The sequence below is a fragment of the Arvicola amphibius genome, chromosome 10, assembly GCF_903992535.2.
Source record: "Arvicola amphibius chromosome 10, mArvAmp1.2, whole genome shotgun sequence".
Taxonomy (NCBI): domain Eukaryota; kingdom Metazoa; phylum Chordata; class Mammalia; order Rodentia; family Cricetidae; genus Arvicola; species Arvicola amphibius.
In genome coordinates, this window is record NC_052056.1 from 26,134,572 (window position 1) to 26,156,933 (window position 22,362).

Below are 22,362 nucleotides of genomic sequence, written 5' to 3' on the forward strand. Positions count from 1 at the left end.
TGATGAGCTAGTAAATTTTTTTTAATTTGATCATGTTCATCTTCCATGTTCCACCTCCAACTCTCTCACACAAACCTCCAACACATTTTCCTCTCATGTCCTTATGTAGAGGGCTAAGATCATCCACTAAATGGGTAACCCACCACCAGTAATCACACTGTCAAAGGGGAATGTTTTTCCCTGTTCCAGTGACTCTCAACTTCTAATAGCACCTAAGGAAGGTATGAAGCCTCAGGAACCTTCCCTACCTACTCTGGAATTTTGACTGCCTTGATCTTTTACAACTCTATGCAGACAGTCACAGAGCCTGCAGAAGTAATTAGATCCAGAAGACAGAATTTCAAAGTAGACTGAAGTTTCTGTCCCACAGCTACTCTCACATAATCATTCCAAGTCTTTATATTAATTATAAATGCTTGGACAATAGCTCAGGCTTATTACTACCTAGCTCTTACATTTTATGGTCACTCATATTACTTATTTACACCCTGCCATATGGCAGTACCTTTATTAGTATGACCCATCCATTTCCTGCTCCTCTGTCTCCGGCTGGCAACTCCAGACTCTTACTTTCCTCATCCCAGCAGTCTCCTAGTCTGGGTCTCCTGCCAGACTGTTCAGCTACTGGCCAGTCAGCTTCATTATTAATCCAATCAAAGTGATATATATTGAGATAGTGTAAACAAATATTCCACAGCAGTAGCATCATCCACTACTTCTTATATTCTCTGTGTATATGGAGGGGCTTGTATGTATGTGTGGGCATACACACACTCATAGATGTGGGTTACTTTGCCCACATCTATAATAACTGTAGCTGTAAAAATTTATGAACAATTAGGTTTTTTCCTTATTTTTCCTTACCTTTGTTGTATGTTAGTTATTGTGGGCTTTCCCTTTAATATTCTGGTTTGAATAACCATAAAACTAATTATGCTTGGGTGGTGGTGGTTGACACACCTTTAATTCCATCACTTTGGAGGCAGAGACAGGCAGATCTCTGAGTTCAAGGCCAGCCTGGTCTACAGAGCAAGCTCTCGAAAACCAGAACTACTACATAGAGAAACAGTCTCAGGGAAGAGAAATTACACACACACACAAAAAAAAATACACAAAACTTTGTAGAGACTAGCATCATCATGAGATGATGTCATATCAATTTTTTGCAGGGGTTCTTTTGGGGACTTTATTTTAAACTGCTGTTCTACTGACCATTCTTAACAAAAGATACTAACATGTTATACTATATTCTTTCAATGTTGTTGCTGTTGTTGCCAAGTATTCACTAGAAAACAATGACTATATAAACATATTCCAAATTGATAAATTGCTAAGAATTATCATTTAGATTAACATCTAACACTCTGGGCTTTAACTCCCATCCCCGTTTAGTGATTATATAGCCAATCTTCAGGAAGTGTTCAAAAAATGTTATCTGATGCATAATAAGGACTCTAATGTAAAAGAAAAAGAAGGGAAGTTCTACATAGAACAAACTTTATCATAGCCTATAGTAGAAAGCAAATCTGATTGGCCAACTACTACACTTTTGTAATTATGCAACCATTGTTTTCTTAATCAATGTTTACAAAAAGAAAACACAGAAAGGAAAGCATCAGTTTGAGTGTAGTGGTATAGGAGTTCCTTCTGTTTATGTGTTGCTTTCATTGGATGAATAAAGAAACTGCCTTGGCCTAGTTGATAGGACAAAATTTAGGTAGGCGGAGTAGACAGAACTGAATTCTGGGAAGAAGGGCAGAGTGGCAGATGCCATGGATCTCCTGCCTGAGACTGATGCTGGTTAAAATATTGCCAGTAAGCCACAACCATGTGGCAATACACAGATTAAGAAAAATGGGTTAAATTAAAATGTAAAAATTAGCCTATAAGAAGTTAGAGCAAATGGTCCAGGTAGTATTTAAATGAATGCAGCTTCTGTGTGATTGTTTCGGGTATAAGCTAGCTGGGCAGCCAGGACAAAGAAAAGACCGGCTCTCCATGCAACAGTGTAGGCTGTCTCCCTGTGATCATCTGCAAAGGTGACACTTTTGAGGGAACAAAAAAACATGTTATTTGTTCCCTAAGTGGCACGTGATTGGCTTCTTCATCATAGAAAGATCAATTAGGAAGGCTGCTGTGGTGCACAGAAATCATCCATTAAACAAAGTCAAAATTAATGGCAAAATTGAGTTACTTTTTGTTTGATTTTCATGTACCTGCACTTAATTATAAACGAGCTATCAAAAAAAAACCTGCTCATTAGTGGTTAATTCATAATGACTTGTACTACCATTGATGATTCTTTGAAAAGGACTCTGTGAGTCTTTAGTTGAAAACCAAACAGGAACACAGAACTATAGAAGTTGTTTCTTTTTCTGACCCTGTCATGGGAGGTAGCATACAACATACAGGAGTTAGTTTTAACATAAACAAGCTGATATAAGATTGGATCTAAGTATTGTAAAGATGTAAGTGATTTTTTTATCTTTTGCTGTGGCTTATTGTCTCTAGTAATTAGTACTCTATACAGTTGCAAAATTCTTTTTTGGGACAGAAAATTAGGTAGGCTGAGTAGACAGAACAGAATTGTGGGAGAAAGAAAGCAGAGACAGGCAGATGCATCAGGCAGTCGCCATGCCTCTCCTCTCCGAGACAGACGCAAGTTAAGATCTCTCCTGGTAAGCCACCATCTCATGGTACTACACAGATTACTAAATATGGGTTAAAGCAAGTTGTGAGAATTAGCCAATAAGAGGCTAAAACTAATGGGCCAGGCAGTATTTAAAAGAATATAATTTGTGTGTTGTTATTTCGGGGCATAAGCTAGCCAGGCAGCCAGGAGCCGGGCGGGAATGCAACCCACCGCTCCTTCTATGTTCTGAGTTCGGACACATCCATAGTAAATACATTGTGAAACCTCTTATCTCAATAAGGTCTGAGCCACAATAACAAAGTGCTGAGCCTAGTTCTTCTATAAACAAGTAACTTAAAGTAATAAAGCCACCTTTAGTCTTGATTTGAAATAATGACAAATTAAAACCATTATTCCCAAATGTGTATATATTTAATTGGATATATATTCCTTTACAAAAAAGGAAAAAAGAAAGAAAATTAAAATAATGAAAAGACATAAAATAATCTGAAAACAGAATCAGAACGAGGGCTTAGGAAGAAAAATGATGGGGTAAAAGTACTACAGCTTCACAGGATATTTATTATTAAGCTTTTTGGTGAATAAAGATAAAAGTCAGAACTACTAAATAAAAGTAAGCATTTCAAATCTTTTAGAGTAACTGTAGTAGTCATTTTTTTATTTGGGGTTACAGCTCTAGAGAGTTTTGAATCCAACATGGAGGGGAAGGCATGGCAAAAATCAGCTACATGGCAGGCAGCAGGAGCAGGACTGAGAACTCTCATCATCAAATGGGAGACTGAAGCAAAGAGACTGAATTAGAAGTGGATCAAGGTTTTAAACTCTCAAAGCCCATTCCCAGTGATTTACTTCCTGCAGTAAGGCTGTACCTTCTAAACCTCCCAAACAGTGTCACCAACCAAAGAACCAAGAAAGGGCTAAGGATGAAACGTGGTGCTTAAGCTCTTAGCAAATATTCACATGCAAGACAACCTGCATTTAATCTTTGGTACACACACACACACACACACACACACACAATTACCTAAAATTGTTATGGTATTGATGTGGGATTCCCCTCTGTATGCTGTGAATACCATTGATTAATAAAGGGCTGCTTGGGACCCACAGCAGAGTAGAACTTAGAAAGGCAGGTAAAACTAAACTGAATGCTGACCGAGAGGAAGAGTCAGAGAGAGAAGCTTTTGGAGTCACCCAGAGACAGATGCATTGAAACTTTGCTGGTAGGCCACAACCTCATGGTGATGCACAGATTAATGGAGATGGGTTAAATTAGATGTAAGACTTAGCCAATAAGAAGCTAATGCTAATGGGCCAAGCAGTGATTTAAATAATGCAGTTTCTGTGTGATTATTTTGGTGCTGAGCAGGCAGAAACAAACAAGCTGCCTCATTACAACACAGTCTAATAAAAACTAGGTAGTCAGAAACTGAGATAAAGACCTGGTAAATCCAAGGAGCAACAGAGTGCATTGGCTATTCCTTTCCTTATCCACCAGAACAGGAAATCCCTCCTGAAGACATTTTCTCTCTCACTGTCCCTTCCCTAGCAGACCTTCTCATCCTTTAGCAATTCTATGGGTGATTCCAGTCAACCAATGGCAAACTCTGCCCTTTGACTCAAGGTGGGCTTTATTGGCACAGCAGAAGGCTGTATAGACAATTCAATTGCAGCAAACACCTGTACATGCACAAACACACACAACAACAAAATATTCACTGCACAAATAGGATTAATGAGGATGTTTAAGTAACAAAAAACATAGAGAATGGTAAATATTCATTTAAACAAACTTAAACCGGTATTTGTTTACTTGAGGAATTTTTTTCTACCTCTGATGTTAACAGGACTCCTCCAATACACAGAAATTATATTTACTAGCAAAATCTGTTTAAGATATTATATTAGTAAATGCACTGTCTCTGGAAAATTAATATTACTTTAAGAATTTTTACATTTCTTTCACTTTTAGTTTCTATGAAAATGCAAAAATATTTCTCATGATGAAGTCCAGCTGTTTATGGTGAATATACTATCCATTCGTAAAGACAGTAATCATGAGGTAGTTCCTACAAATCAGATATTAAAAAACCCCTAAAACATCACTCTGTAAAAAGCAAAGCTATCTGATCGGTTACAGGCAGGGTAATAGATTGTTCTATAACTGAAGTGGATACTGATCACAGCATGAGAAGAAACAGACCCTATAGGATTAGAGGGGAAAGGAATAACTAGTGAAAGGAAAACTAGATTTAATACTATGGAAAACATCACTGCATATGTCTGGTTGTTTCTCAGACTATTATACATGAAAAGGGCATTTTGACTAAAAAAAAAAATTGTCTGAACCACTCTGAAATAAGACTGAACTAGGCACAATTAGATATTTTTTTTAAAAAGTAGTCAAGTATGGTTCATATGAAACTGCAGTGGAAAGCAAAGGCCATGAACTTTGTATAGGGAGTCGAGAGAAATGGAATTTAAAATGCAAAGTATAAAGCTTAATGATGTGAAGGCAGGTAAGGTCTCATTTGGAAGAGTCATACATGGGATCATGACTATCAAACAACAATGTACTGGGGAATATAAAAACTGATCAAACAGGTTTTCAATCAACTAATTCAAAATTTCAGAGAGAAGGGAATGGTACAAAGAATTTCATCACGAAGTGTTCAAAACAGGAGAATAACGAGAAGAGATTTCATGTCTTAAAATGAGGACAATTCTGACTGTTCTATGAAAATTGGGAGAGGAAGTAAGAAGTTTTATAAAGATAAGACCATTTTTGGAAAAGAATATGAAATAGAAACTGTGTCTTAGTGCACATAGTAAATTGTTTTCTTTTTTGCATTGCACTATAAATTCAAAAGCAGTGTTTCCATTGTTCTTTCTTTCCTCATGTCCAGGACTGACAGTGCAATGCTTCAAATATAAAACACATAAAATCAAATAGTTGTTAACTATTACATTAGGAAAGAAGAATCAGAATAAGACTGTTTTTAACTTTTAGTTATAAGCATAAAATACAAAGGAACACTTCCACTCTCTCACCCCCATCTTTGCAGTCACAGGACTTACTCTCTAGACAATTACTTTACTTATTTAAAGTTTTATTTTGTGCTTCCTATCACCATTCTAAGGAACTTACACACAGAGAGAGACAAGAAAGAAAAGAGAGAAGAAAAAATGAGTCAATTTAACAGGGCTTTATTGTCATCTACAGGGAAGAGGCCATTTCCTGGTATGTTATTTGGGCTCATTAGCATTCGTACTGTGTTTGCAAACACAAAGACTCATCATCTCTGTGGTAAGGAAAGTATCTAATTCTACCTATGCACTTTCGCACAAATTAGATGTTTCAGGGTCTTAAAGGTTGATTAAGTTGAACTGGATAACAAATGAAGTGAGTAAGGATTTTCTGTAGGTCACAGAAGGAAAAAAAAATCACATATAATAATAAGGACAACACAAGCAATAAATGATCAGAATAGCCAGAATCTTATGATCACTATACACTATGGAAATGCAGTGACCCAATGGAAGCCTCAAGTCATTAAGTATTCCACTGAGGAGACATGCTTTCTGTTTCTTACATCTCAAAGGGGTTATTTTTGAAGTTGGTATTAAAAGGGACAAACTCCCCAGGGTTTCTTTACTCACCCCAGCAAGTAAGTAATGGCAAAAAAAAAAAAAAAAAAAAAAAAAAAAAAAAAAAAACACTAACAGAACAGGACAAAATGAAAAAGGGAACCATGAATTGCAACAAAATTTTATAAGACTAGAAAGCAGTTGCAAGTATAAGAAACCAATAGAAAGGCAAAAATGGGCTAGAGAGATGGGTCAGTGGGTTACAGCACTTTCTGATCTTGCAAAAGCCTTGGGTCTCATTGCCAGAATCCTTTGCTATCTTCTAATCTACATGGGCACATGGTACCCATATATATACTCCAATCTTTCCTAACAATATAATAACTAAGTTTCCACATACATGTGTGTGTGTGTGTGTGTGTGTGTGTGTGTATACACACATATGGAGGCAAAACATTTACAAAATGTACATTATTTTAAGTAATTTGAAAAAGAAAGGCAAATCTACAATCTGATAATTTGATTTTACAGATGAAGCTAAAATGCCAATTTTCCAAGCACAATAGCAAAGGTCCTCTAAATGACTCAGCATCCAAAAGCCCTTAGGACCAGGAAGAAGTAAAGCCAGCTGATTAAAACAAGCCAGCATTGTTCCTGGGAGCTGGCCCTGTGTTAATTGGAAGAGGTCCATACATACTTCTGCAAAAGGAGATCCCAGCTTTTGTCCATGAAAACTATAGACGTAGGAGCCTCCAGACACAGGAACTGTGAGTTCAGAAGATGTCTGAAAATAACCTGACAGAGTAGGTAAACCACTCATCTGCATGTCCTGCGGTTATTTCAATGCCAACAGACTAGTGTACAGCCCCATATTTCATGTCCATTCTACTCAGTCCATATACCTGTTCTGTAACACATTGCAAATTCCAGCGCAAGAAAATGAAAACATTTCCAGAGGGAAAAAACTCTTCACTGACTGCCATCATTTCACAAAGAAACTCACCAGATACGCAGCAGCATCTGTATACATAGAATTTAATGACCTTTCCTACGTAAATATAAAATGTAACTCTAATCATGTATCACTGCACAGTTAAGTAAAGCTTGCAAGATGACATTCAGAGGTAAAAATAAACATACACACAAAAATAATACCAGAAAGAGAGGCAAAGGTAGCTAGATAGAAAATTTGATTTTTAAATATCTGCAATTTATTTTTTCCCCACGCCACTAGAAGGCGTGGAAGGTCAGGCACACTCAGGACACAGACGACCCACGCCGCTCTGTGACGGAATCGAAATCATGATCGGACTCGGGATTCGAACTCAGGACCTCGGGATTCGCAAGCGCGGCCTTTAACAGGCTGAGCCACCGCTCAGCTCGCAGCAATTTATATACAAAATATATTGTTAAATATTTTAATGTTATTACTTAATTTAAAGATAGAAATCGAAAACAAATTCTTAGAGACTATGAAAGCATAGTTGCTAAAAATAAGCAGTTAAAAGGCAAAATCATCTTTCAGAGTATAACAAAAAGTCAAAATGATGGGTAGGTTAAGAGAAAAAGACAAAATTTACAAGATTCGAAATACACATACTAGGCACCCTTCTGGACCTGGGGGGAGTTGGGAGGACCTTGGTCTTAGCATAGAGTGGGGAACCCTGATGGCTCCTTGGCCTTGAGAGGGAGGGAGGGGAGGTATGGGTGGAGGGGAGGGGAGGGAAGGGGGAGAAGGAGGGGAGAGAAAGGGGAGAAGGAGGGGAGGGAGGGGGGAGGAGGAGGGAAGGAGATGGAAATTTTTAAATATAAAAAAAAAATAAACCATGAGAAAAAAAAAAAAAAAAAAAAAAAAAAAAAAAAAAAAAAAAAAAATAAAAAAAAAAAAAAAAAAAAAAAAAAATGAAAGAAAAAATAGGAAAAGAATGAAATCAACAATGACATAGCACATGAAATGTCGTAGAACTGAAGGCTCACAACTTACCAGATCAATCTTCTTAGGCAATGCCTATGACACTAAATTCTTGCATGCAACATCTCTAACACAAACCCTTCATTACATCCTTACTGCCAAAAATCCCATTCCACTTCTCAGGAGTTATGTTTAATCTACCTCTTATCATACAGATTCTTTCCACAAAATATCTATTTCTACATTTTGTTCTCAGGAAAGATGTAATATTCTGTTTCTCAGCATGCTAAAACCTGGAGGTCATAGTTTCCAGACAAAGAGTTACAGAAGATAGTACAACATGAAATGTTAGACATGGGACATGTTTTAAATTCACCTTTATGAGTACCAGCCCTCCCTCTTCTTTCTGAACCCTTACACTGACTTGCTATTTAGCAAATTTCAAAGTGTGGAATGTAAGTAAACAGATTACAATGAAGACACAACTTGTAATAACTCATTAATTTTGTAAAAACATAACATTAAGAAGTACTTCTTTTCTAGCAATATAATGAAGGATGGAAATAAATGAATACAACATGTACTTTTTTCCAAAAGTCTTAGCTAACAAAATTCCAAGTATAACTATTTGGTTTCATGCCTCTTTTCTAGCAATAAATTCTATAACATCCAAATAGGTTTTATAATTGAAAAGAAGAACCTTCCTGCTATGTAATAAATGACATCTGTCCAAATTTAGCCCTAACCCTAAGATAGTGTTATCTGGAGACTGGGCCACTGGGAGTTAATCAGGTCCATATGGAGTAACAAATTTAGATAGTCGGTTATAAGGAAATCTCACCAGGATTTGCACACATATACTTTCTATCACCCTTCCCGCCTTTCTCTCTGCCTTTTGACAAAACAAAGAAGCTTCCCCCCCTGTAATCAGAATGCTAGTTCATTTACAGACTTCCCTGACCCAAATAAACCCACAGAAACCATATTAATTACAACACCATTTCACCAATGACTCAAATATATTTCTAGTTAGCTCTTAAATCTTAAATTAACTCATTTCTATTCATCTGTATATGAAACGAGGCTATGGCTTACTGGGCTAGGCTCTGTTCTGGCATCTTTCTCCTTCAGCAGCTACACGGCATCTTTTTGACTATTCCAACTTTGTCTATATATATACATACATATATATGTGTGTATGTATATATACATACATATATATACGTGTGTGTATATATATGTGTGTGTGTACATATATATATATATATATATATATATATATATATATATATATAGAGAGAGAGAGAGAGAGAGAGAGAGAGAGAGAGAGAGAAAGAGAGATCTGTTTAGATTTTCTGCCTGGCTTTACTCTGCTAAGCCATTGGTGGAAACAGCTTTATTTATCAATCAATAAAAGCAACACATATACACAAGGACACCCCACATCATCTCCTCTTTTCAGTCTAACTGAAAAGGAAGATTTTAACTTTGGCAAAGTAAAATTACATATAGCAAAAGAGGTACCAAGCAACAATTACAGTTACAATTCACATAAATACATTAGGACAGTGAAAAATAAGTTAACTTTAAATGTCATTGCTAATCTTTTAGTTTTAATTGGAATAGCAAGCAATAGGGGAGGGGAGAGGAAGAGAGGGGAGGGAAGAACTAGAGGGTGGGAAGGTAATCTTCAGTTTGCCTCTAGTAAACCTGTCAAGTTTACCTTCCTGATCTATTCCCCCATGTCTCAGATATAGATACTGGCCTGTGAGAGCTCTATATCATAGAATTCTATTTCCTAGAAGCCTTGGCCAGAATCAGGCTCCAACAAGATGTCAAAGATAAAAGGGAATGAGGGACCAGATCATTTGTCTCCTTTATTACTCTAGCTCCTTCACTTGAAGGCTACTACAAACAACCTTTTGTTCTCAACCAAAACCCAGTGCTTCACTCAAGATAGTGCACTTCTCCCACTGGGTTCCCAGTTATTAATCTTTTCATTGAGTGGCAGAGAAGCAGTTACAATTTTAAGACTCCAACTCAGCACTCCTTTGAACACTCTTGTTTTCTCTCTCCAACTCAACTATGAAAATAGCCTTTTTGAAAGTAATACCTACTAAAACTGAGTATGCCATTTGTTTCTGCCTTGAGACCTGGATCAATACTCACATTTAACCATTCTGCATTTTCAGGTTAAAATGCCTTTCTTCCTGCTACCTCTTTGATCAGCTTCTAAATATGTTTCCATGTATGCTTGAATGTCATTACCACTTGTAAGTATCTTATGTTGCCATCACACAATGAATATGTTATTTATTCATTGTTTAGTCTTATAGCACTTTCTACTTAAAATAGATGCATGCAATATGTGCATAGATAGATAGATAGAAAGATAAATAGATGATAGATAGATAGATAGATAGATAGATAGATAGATAGATAGATGGAAAAAGGATACTTAATAACTATGACAATCTGTCAATTTCTTTTATTTAGATTTAATAAGGTATTAAAGGAAAGCACAATGAAGTGTGAGAGGCATGAATAATATAAATATAATTATCCTTAAGGTAAGTGGTCTTCCTTGTACCATGAAATCCATGAAAGTTTAATTTATTTTATCATTTTATCGTTGAATATTGTCATTCAATTAAAAATTGTAACAGCTTTATTTATAACATGATAAGTAGTTAAAATTCTTTTCAACTGTTCAGTAAAAAATTGAAGTGTTTTGCAGAGAGAACACAGTTATAATTTAAGTGGTAGGTAATGCTTATTTTGTAAATGGTTACAAGATAATTCATAAGATATAGTCAAAAATAAGGTCAATCCCTTTGTGGGCTGAAATAAATTTTAAGTTCTACTTAGGAAATGGATTTTCATTAACAAGAGAGACTAGTCAGGAATATCAACAGGGTAAAGGGCCAAAGGGTTCAGATCAGTTGATATTTTCAGAAAGTTTCCCAGCATCCCACAAAAGGTATAACAATTCCCACACATGATTAACTAGATATGTCACTGTTTAGTATTACAAAACAGCTAAGTATACCCTTAACACTTGAAATGGCAAAACACTAGCAATAACATCTTGTTGTTAGAGTTTCTTGTTAATTACCTTGACCATAAATTTTGGAGATTCATACTGAAAAAAGAGCAGTTGACCTAATAATTTGTAAAGCAATAGTTTTTTAAAAAGACAGATATTAATTTGGAAAGCATTTTAAACCCTTAGATAAAAATACCTGCTTAAAAAAATCAAACCATTGTTTAATTTGACCAAGGTGAACCAATTTTTGAAAAAGAAACCAAACGTAATATGTAGCATAGAAAAACTCTAAAAGACTTCAATCAGAGAAATCAACTCATTGCTACTCATTAAATTCATCCAAAGTAGCTTTAGCATATCAAAATTCATTCATTTCTGGTAAAGACTAAGTAATCATTATCAAAAAACTTAGGAACAATTTTTTTAATACTTGCATATAAAGGAGACATCTTAGAGAGTAAATCTAAATCTAAATACAAAATTCATGAATATTTCATCCCTGCCTTACACATATAGCCTGAAGGTAAGTATTTACAATTCATAACAATTTCTGTAAGAAACACAATTTCATGGTATGGAATGTTCCACTTGCGTCATCACGTCAGCACTCAAAAGGCTTCTGATTCTAAAGCATTTTCAGTTTGAAATTTTAGATTTGCAATGCTCACTACAGATTTAATTATTTCACCACTTGCATAGAAATTACATTTTAAAATTTATTCATTCAATATTTAATTTTAATAGGAAAAAAAGTATGAGGACTCATGAAACTATGAAAATAAAAGAAATGATAATATAATATTTTAAAAGATAATAAATCCACCACCTGAAGTAAGAACACAGTTTTCAAAAATGGCAAACCTGAAGAACTAAGAAACAGCAAACTGTTAAATACATTCATTCAAAACTGGGCTTAAATGGGCCCCAGTAGTTTTGTGGCACACGATTAACACAGTAAGTTTGGTGCCATCTTGAGCTACGTGCCAATGCCTTATCAAGAATAAGAGAAAAAAAAAACAAAAACAAAAAGGAAGGAGGGACATACCTTCAATTTGGATCCATGTGGTATCACAGATTTATTCTGCTTGGGTGGAATATGCAGCTCCCATTTTCCATATTCTAGCTTTTTATATGGGTGAGAAAACGGATTCCATCCATCTAAATAATAAAGATCATGTAATCAAAAACTTGATAGGACTAGGAGTTTAGTAAAACATAATGTACAGTTTACCTGCAAAAAAAAAAAAAAAACTGCTTTAACAAAACCTGTTTTCTGTTGTAATAAAGTACTCTGCCCTCTCCCTGTATCTCTGTTTGGATTTCCCGCCTAGCTATATTCTGCCCTGCCATAGGCCAAGAAGCTTGTTTATTAACATGTGATAATAAAACATATTCATAGTATACAGAGGAGCATCCCACATCAGTATAGCTAATGAGGATATTTTTCAAATGAGGCATATACCAAAAAACAATTAATTAATTAGCTAATTAAATAAATGTTAAAATTTATCACTATTATAAAATGCTAAATTTTATCACTAACATAAGCCTATCTCCATAGATAGAATAGCAATGCAATATAACACCTGTATAAGAAACAGGAGAGAAACATGTGAAAAACATAATTCAAGGAACAAAGGAAACAAAACAACAGACGAGCCGGCTAAGAAAATATTCAGAAGAACTCTGAATGACCAGTATACATGAGAAATAATACTCAAGCTGATTTAGATCATGGAATCACCAACTCATTGCTACTCACTGACTTAGCAAAGACTAAAGGTTCAGAATATCAAATATCCAATAAGGTCATAAAACAACAGTACTTCAGAGGGTACAAATGGCTGAAAATAGCTTAGCATTGAATTTATGCTAACCCAATGGCCCAACGAGTCTATTCCCAGGCAATATCTTAGACAAATTCTCCTAAGTGAATTCAAGAGACTACTTAGAACTGATCACTGAAGAATTAACTGCAAAAGCAAATGATGATGATGATGATGATGATGATGATGATAATAATAATAATAATAAAACCATATTTTACAGAAGCTATAGACTACAGAAAATTCATGCAGGTGGGAGAATTAAATAATGAGGTGTCACACAACGATGTAATAGGGATGTATCAGAGTAGATAAATATAAAACTGCAAAGCTGATTGTAAAGGGGAACAAAAAATTATCACTTATACCAAACTCAAGAAATATGTAGAATGCAACGAATAGAGACATGCGTATGTTGTAAAACTATTAAAACTGAAATGAAATTGTAAAATAACATCTACAATGATTTTCTCTAAGATAGGAAAAAAATTAAATATACACAGAGCAGAGAAACAAATGAAACAAGACAGCGAAAATATTTATAATACTGAAGCCAGCTATATGAACATAGGGCTTCTCTATCTTTCTAGGATTAGAAAAATAGCACAATAAAAATTCATGTCAGGTCTCTGTACAGAAATAACTGTCCAAATATCTTTCTTTACCATCAATTATAAAGTGATATTATCAGGCAAAGGACATCAGATCTTAACATATTTATGATTCCAAATACAGATTACCAAGCTACTTTCTGGATTGGCAGTTTCAATTCATATTCCCACCAGCTTCACAGGGGAATGTTCAACTACCCATATCCTCAGCAACACCAGAGATTATCATTTTAATAACAAGACATGCCTGTCTTGCTCAGCCAGGGTTCACTAAAAGAATTAAGCGCTGGTACCCTAAGGAACCCCAGCAGGAAATAAATAAACTCCTCTTTAATGCATCAAGAATAGAACTTGTTATACACCATCCTTGGGAGAATTGAGGAAACAGACACTCCAATAATTTTCTGCATCCCATGGATCAGATGCACAGCTAGCACAAAAGAAGCTTTCTCTCATTATTTTTCAGGCAATAACGATAACGTTTGATATACGCTGTTTTCATTTCTTTGCAAAAAATAAGCTGTAATTGGAACAATGATTACTCTCTTTAACCTTATTGTTATTTCGGATAAATTGAGTTGTATTATATTTCCTTTTAAATATCTTTCATTAATTTCCAGTTTTATTGAAATGAAGATAATAATGTGGCTTACTTTGAGGTTTAATACAGTGACAATCAAAGCATTTATTTATTTACCAGCCTATTTACTTTTAGCAGCTGAAGCCATTCAATTTTCTTAGAATAAATTTTGCAGACAAGTCCAACATGAAACTATATAAAATAAATCAAAGCAGAGGTGATCTGCTAGATACATGGAATGTGTCTGGGCTACTCTAACCTCTCAGCCTCCCATCTGAGGCTGCAGACAGAACTCAGCTCTTCTGTTTATGTGACATAAGTGTGTGGTGTGTGCCTGTGTGAGATTATGTGTGTAAATGTAAGTGTGGGTGCACATGCCTATATATGTGTGCATAAGCCAGAGGAAAACATCAACTATCTTTCTCAATTGCCTTTGCCTTATTCCCTTGATCCATGGTCTGTCGCTGAACATAGAGGTCAGCCTTTCTGTTCACTTCCTAGGAAGCTTCTAGGATCTTCCAGTGCCCATGCCCCAACACTGGGGTGATAGACATGTTTGGTCACGCCTGGATTTTACGTGGGTGCTGAGGAATTGAACTCAAGCCCTCATGCTGGCACAGGAAGCTCTCTTACCCACTAAGCTATATCCACAGCCCAGAATTCTGTTCTTAAAATCTGTGAGATATTTGTAGAGGGTTAAGGACTCAGGGGCTTTCCTCTATCCATGTTAGCATGTCTATTGTTGTCACCTATGTTCAGCTCATGTTGAAGCAGCCATGTTGGTGATATTTTATGGCTTCAGATAATCCGAGAGACACAATTTCACAGCTGGAACAACCAGACCTCCAAATATAGGAAAGCAAACTTCAGTCCATATCTTAAAACATACATAAAATTAGCTCAAAATGGATCCCAGAAATAGGCTTAAGAACTTTAAAGCATTTCAAATAAAACTATGGTAAATTTAATATAATGCTAGATATAGATGGAACAAAAGAAAAATGATAAATCACACTATTCACAATGAAAAAATGAGTAAACAAAAGACATTATCAAAAATGAAACAGCAAGAGAAGAAAATAATTGGAAATCATTATAAGAGATAAAGGGACTTGATTCTAGGATATCTAAGTAATATTTACAATTTAATTATTAAAGTACCTTTTCAAAGCAAGCACAGGATTTTAATAGATGTGCCCTTCAAAATACCAATGTCCAACAAGCCCACAAGGGATGCCCAATGCAGTTAGTTATGGGAATATAAAAATCCTAATGAGATGCTGTACTCACAGATGGAAGGTTACTGTGAAAACAATGGATATAAAGTAAACTGGAGGGGGTGGAGAAATAAAACTTCACACATTGCTACTTAAAGTGCAGAGCCATGTCACCACTTTGGAAAACAGGCTGGAAAGTCTTCAAATACTAGTGTTAGCACCGCACCCAGAAATTCAGCTTAAACTTATATGTCAGAGTTAAATGAAAGCAGATTGTGCTGGAGAGTTCTTTGTCAACTTCAGACATGCTGGAATCCTCTTGGAAGAGTGAGCCTCAGGTTAGGAATTACCTCCATCAGACTGGACTGTGTGCAAGTCTATGGGCATTATTTTTCTTTTGATGGATGAATGATGTGGAAGGGCCAGCCCACTACAGGCAGTGCCATCTTTGATAGGGGGTAACGGGGTGTATAAGAAAACAAACAGGCAAGCCAGGAGAAGTAAGCCAGTAAGCAATGCCCCTTCATGATCTCTACTCCTAATCCTCCTCTTCTTGAGTTGGTACCTTGGCTTCCCATGATGGGCTGTGATCAGGACATATAAACTAAATAAATCCTTTCTTTCCCCAGTTGATTTTGGTCATGGTGCTTATCAAAGTAATAGAAAGAAAGGTAGGACACAGATGTCCATACAAAGCCTTGCATGTATAGTGCTCATTTGCAATATAATTCATAGTCATCGAAATCTGAACACTATTAAAACATCTAAGCAAATGGCAAAGAAAATGCTTTGTGTTCATATAATAACATATTTGGTCATACAGAAATGTGGCATACTAATACACAGTCCAACGTAGTCCTATAAACCCAACTTATATTAAGGGAAAGAACCACAATGCGTGCATATTCCACACTATTTATACAAAATATTTGTGGTAGGTAAAATCTGTATTTTGTTGCTGGGACTGTGAAAATTATAAAATAACACCTAGGTGAATACAAGGTTTCTTTTCAAGTAAGGAAAATGTTTTAAAACTGAGAGTGGTGGTTATTACACAAACCAGTTTTTAATTACACTAAACATGAGGGAAGTATATACTTTAAATAGGTAAAATACATGCTGTAAGAATTATCTCATATTGAAAAAATATCACAATAAAACTGTTCAAATAATTCAGAAACAAAGCTCAGGTAGCCTTATTTGTTTGTTGTCATTGATCTCTGCCTAGGACTCAAATCAAGTTCTGTCAGAGATATTGTAAAGGAAAAGGCCACATAGGGAGACATATAAAAATTTAACACTAAGAAGATAGCCTGGTCAATAGGTAGAATAAAAAGTCGTTTGATGGCTAAGGATGTCTTTGAAGAGAAATGACTAAAAGTTTAAAGGCTTGCCGAGGCAGAGCAATTTTAGAGCTTAAGGCTGGAGAGAAAAATTGGAACCCAAAATAAGTATATATAACCATCTTTCCATCTGGAGCCCAAACAAGCTGGTTGGGGTTCAAATGGGGAGACACACTCCTAGGAGTCTGAGACAGGATTGCTGAGAATCTGAGGACAGCCTGGGCTATAGAGTAAGATTCAAGCTAACCTGTACTATCAATACTACCAAGCAAAAATGTCTTATCTCACAAAAATAAATAAATAAACAAAAAGAAAAAGAACAATAAAAGAAGCAACCAACAAAAACCTTCATCCTTGAGGGAAAGTCTAATGACTTGAGAAAAATACACAGGAATGTAAGTAACAGGGTAAATGCACTATAAACTTTTTTGAATGACTTGAAAAGAGGCTGAGTCTGTGTCATACTTAATATACGAGAATAGAGGTTTGTTGTGCTAAAGGAAATAATGAAATTATTACACTAGCCGTACGTAGGATGGATGGTGAAAATGACTGCAGCAGCAGTTATGGATTCTCCTTAGTGCTTGACATTCAATATCTGATTCAATTATCTCAAAAGTCCTATGCGGTATTAGAATTTTCATTTGATGGATAATGAAGCAGGCTCAAAGAGTGAGCGCAGCAAAGCTCAAGTCTCGGAGCTACTGACAAAGCCAGGATTTGAATCATGTTAGCCTGCCTCCTGCTTCAGTCTATCTTTTCTTACACGTTGGCATGCATAAACCAGCTAGATGAGGCAGCATCTGTCTCCATTAGAAATGCAGAAAACATCTGTCTTAGTGTGGGCTGCAGCAACAGATACTTAAATAATAAACTGGTTTTGCCCCCTCACAGTCTAGAAGCCAGGCAAGTAGAAAAAGGGGAAAGCATGCCAGTTTCTTAAGAAGAGTTTTCTTCCAGCTGGCAGGCTACAGGCATCTTCATGTTGTATTCTTGTAGGATCTAAAGAAGTCTTCTCTCATGAGTCTGTGGCTGGTAAGACAATCCTTCCATTTCTGGGAACACCCCCCTCAAGCTCTAATCACATTTCAAGGCTCCATCTCCAAATACCAACACCTTGGACATTCACAAACGCAGGAACTGGAGATAAAACCCAATGTTCAGCCCATAGTAGGCTCTTAATTGGATTTTGCATTTGCACAATCAATTTCTTGTCTTAGAATCTTACAGTTTTGGAAACACATTTTGTATGTAGATGTTTGTGTGTTGCTGTTTTCTTTGTTTGGTTGTTTTTCTTGTTTGTTTGTTTTCTTTTCTTTTTTCAGCATTGGCTCGTTTGTTTTTGTTTTAATAGAAAATCCTACATGGCTGTTTGCTGGTGCTGCTGTACCACAGAAGAACAGTGCAAGTCTAAAATCACAGGTGAGGGGCATACTGCCAAGATGAGTCACCGTTCTATGCTAAGTGGCTGACAGATCTGTTATTTAGACTTCTCCCAGGAATGTCAACTTTGAATTCTTCCTCTGCTGGTTTATTTTTATGTGACGTGATCTCATATCACCCAGGTCAACTTTGAGATCTATGTTACTGAGGGGGAATCTGAACTCCTTTTCCTCCCGCAACTATTTTCTGTTGCCATGCCCTTTGAGCTTAAATGTAAAAAGTTTTCTTATTTACAATGAATCTAGCAGCAATCTTGGCACATGGCCTAATGGGAGATAAACTCAAAAAAGAAAAAAAAAAAAAAAAAACAGAGAAAGGGGAAAACAGGGGAAAGGGAAGGACAAAGGGAGACTGATAGAAAGACAGACAGAAACAGATTCTGAGAGAAAGGAGACAGAGACATGCAGAAAAACAAAACAAAACAAAACAAAGCCAAAGAAAACAACAACAACAACAACAACAAAAACCGGTTCATTTGAAGTCGTCTATATCTGAAATTACCTGGCGCAAGAAGAAAACATGGAACATGCAACAAACCTGCTTAGGAGTTTAATGTGTGTGTGTGTGGGGGGGGGGGGGGGGGGGGGGAGAGTGTACAGGCCTGGTGAAGGTCAGTGTGCAAAGAGAGAAAGAGAGAGAGAGACAGACCGGCAGAGAGAGCTGAAGATGTCGCCTTCAGCTTTTAAGGGCTGCCTCGTGCATGTGCACAGGAGGATGGCAAGGATGGCATGGTTACATCATAAGGAGCTCATACATACAGGCAAGGGCTCACGCAGCTGTGTCATGCGTAGATTGATGCAACCATGCTGCATGTGGGTCAAGCAGGGTCCTTTAAAATTCCTGAGGCCATTTTAGGCACTTCTGCCTGGGGTCTTGTCCACACATGCTTGGCCCTGTAACCCGGAAGCGTTAGCCATGTTGTGTGGCTGAATCTTTACAATATCCGCCACCAACTGCTCCTTCTGTTTACTGCCGAGGGCAGAAATGACCTTTTCCTCACTTTTCTACAATTTTTTGTTGTTGTTTTTGTTTTTACTTTGAAACAGAATCTCACAGGGAACATGGCAGATTTTTTTGAGAGATTGGCCAAAGAGGTCCCATGATCCACTACTCTATACTGCCCAGCCCTGGAATGATAAGTATGCACGAAGCGTGGCTTTTAGTGTGGTACTGAGGATCTGAACTCAGGTTCTCATATTTGCACAGAAAACATGTTGCCTACTCTGCCACCTTCCCAGCCTCTTGCTTTTATTTTATTTTATTTTGGCTTTTCTTTCAAAATAATCAATTTCTTTAAAATTTAAAAAAATAAATTTCTTTAAAAATTTCCTGGTTTGCATTCATTCCTTTTATCTTTTTCAATTATTTGATATTCTGAGAATTCTGAACATTCTGAACTCAGTCTTAGTTTTCAGCATTCAAATACAATAAATTTGTATATTTACTGAAACATCATCAATAACCACGGAGCAGGGTCTTGAATTCTTCTTCCATTTGTTCAGACTAATCCAACATCTAAAATGTCTCTGACTAAATTCATGGTACTTTCTAAATTTCCAACCCTGGATGTTATTCTAAGATTTCACCTGCTTTGTGTTCTCAGTGAAACACTTGTCAGTCCTCCTTAGGTTTTGGTAATCCACTCAAGTCGCTGTTCTGAAACCACAACCATGAAGGCATAAGGAGAAGGAATGTTCTTGCAAGCTATTCTGGTTACAATGGATACGTGGCAGTGTAGTATTTGTAGAATTGTCTACAGACGATACCATCTTCTAGCCCTTGCATACATCCCCACACATGTACACATACACACAGAGATGCACCTAAGTTAGGAATAAAATCAATCTTGGGGGGGGGGGGAGTATGACAGAATTGGAGGAACGGACAACCTTTTCTTTTCAAATATATATAAGGAAGAAGAGATATGGCAATTCTGTACACAGAAGTGGGAAGCTGCACTGAGGGACCTCAGAGAAAGAGGAAGTAAACACAGATTTACAGTCAAAGAGGGAAGGTGAAAAGGAGTTGATGCACTGATCTGTAGCATTATTTTTTCTATTGTCTTTTATAAGCATGCAAAAATACAGACAGCTTTGAAGGGGGACACTTGGAGGCTGAAACATTGCCTTTTAGCTGGCTTCTACTTTATGTGAGAAGTCAAAGTGCTATGCTAAAAAATAAAAAAAAGAACAAAGTTGTAGTGTAATAAGGAAACGGATCAGAAGAGAGTGAGAAAACTAAAATAGATAGACAGCAAATGAAGAAAGAGTAGTCAGAGTATGTAACCGATGTCTGTGCAGTTGACAACCACGAATTTAGATAACAGGAACAGCACAGCACCTCTGATGGCCATGGGATTTATCCCCACAGTCCCAGAAGAAACATGACATAATTTGATGTCTGCAACACTACAGATCTGTAGAGCAGGAATGATAGAAAGTCCAGGTTAAAAAGGCATGAAAGCTTCAAGAGCAAAAGAAAGCATCTATATAGGACCAAAGAAAATTATTATAAATATTTTTAAAATATTATAAGAAAAATATTATAAGAATATTGTGGATCTAGAGGTCTCACCAGCTGGAACTAAATGGGGTCAGAGAGTTTAAAACAAACAAACAAAAGAGCCTGCCTATTGATGGTTCTATATTTTTTCAAAATAAATTTTGATAAAGGTTTCCATTAAGTAACAGTAGCTGGAGTGACCTGCATAAGGTCTGCATAAGGTCAAACCAGGCAAAATATCAGCATAGTAGGGGGAAGAATTCTTCAAGGCCCAGTCCTTATTGAAGGCCACTGGCAAATGATAGATATTGAGGGAGAGAAAGATCATACTTTTTGTCTTGATATTCCAACTGGCCAATTTACCATGCTCCTGTGGGTGCTTCCCACACATAAGAAGCACTAATTGATCTTAGTAGATTAAGAAGGAAGGAAGGGAGGGATGGATAGAGGGAGGGAGGGAGGGTGGGAGGGAGGGAGGGAGGGAGGGAGGGAGGGAGGAAGGAAGGAAGGAAGGAAGGAAGGAAGGAAGGAAGGAAGGAAGGAACTTGGGAGGGAACTTGGGAGAGGGACTTCTTGGGGGATTATGGGTAGATACAGGAGTGAACTGGGGGTTCACTGTGATCATATTATATTAGTATAGATGTATGCAGTTCATGAGAAGAAAAAAGCACTGTAACATTATTTTCAATTGTTTCAACTAGCAGTCTTGCACCTCATCAAAAATATCTCAAGTACAATTCTATCTCCTTCATCTCCTTTATTAGACCTTCAGAAGCCATTACTCTGGCTGATTTATAGATTCATGAGTGTCAAGTAAACACATACCATTCTTATAAGCTTAATTTTGTAATATTGTGCATTAAAACATACTGCTGTAAAAACATGGTTATCCCTAACTTGTGCATCAAGTTGGAGTGACTGACTGCTATCCAGCAGAACTCCCCACAAACAGACTAAGCTGCTTCAGAAATGTTTTAGTTTTTATGCTAACTTTTGTAAATTCAAGGATCTAGGTGTACACATTGTAAGACCAACTAAACTTGACAGAGAACTTCACACATAATTAAACAGTCACCAAATATTATTTAAAATAATAAGCTTCAAGTTTTTAATGCCAAATCAAGATGATATTCACCTAAATGGGCAGTTGTAAATTTAATAAAAAGCAGAATTAACAAAAACTTCAATTTTAAGATTTAAAGGTTATCATAAATGGTATTCTCCTTATACATTAATATTATATAAATTATTTGTATGCTTATTTAATGATATGAATCATTTAAAAGCATAAAATATTGGTACTTAAGTTTGTTAACTTTTCCAGTTAATCTGGATCCTTATCAAACCTGTATAGCAAAATTATCAAGACCACAGTAAGTTAAAAACTACATGGCTTAAGTATATTTATTTGTCTTTTAAGATAGATTTTTAATATTCTTTACGTTTTAAATATCAAAATAACACATATAATATATAGGATTTATTCAACCTAAATAAATTTTATATATATTACGAGTGTATACAAATTATAATCATTCAATAAACTATTTCCACTCAATAAAGCTGTCTTCTAAAATGCTCAACAAGCTATTTAGAGATGGATAAAATGCTTATGCTTAACTGTCTATGCATAAACACTAA

At 36.2% G+C, this 22,362-nt stretch overlaps 1 protein-coding gene across 1 annotated transcript in view; it reads right to left on the reverse strand.

Moving 5' to 3' along the window:
• Positions 1-22,362, reverse strand: part of Gbe1 (1,4-alpha-glucan branching enzyme 1) — a 248,144-nt gene that overhangs the window by 159,907 nt on the left and 65,875 nt on the right. The window contains exon 3 of the mRNA XM_038345354.2: positions 12,245-12,357. Within this exon, the coding sequence (XP_038201282.1) occupies positions 12,245-12,357 (113 nt within the window). The remainder of the gene's footprint in view (positions 1-12,244; positions 12,358-22,362) is intronic.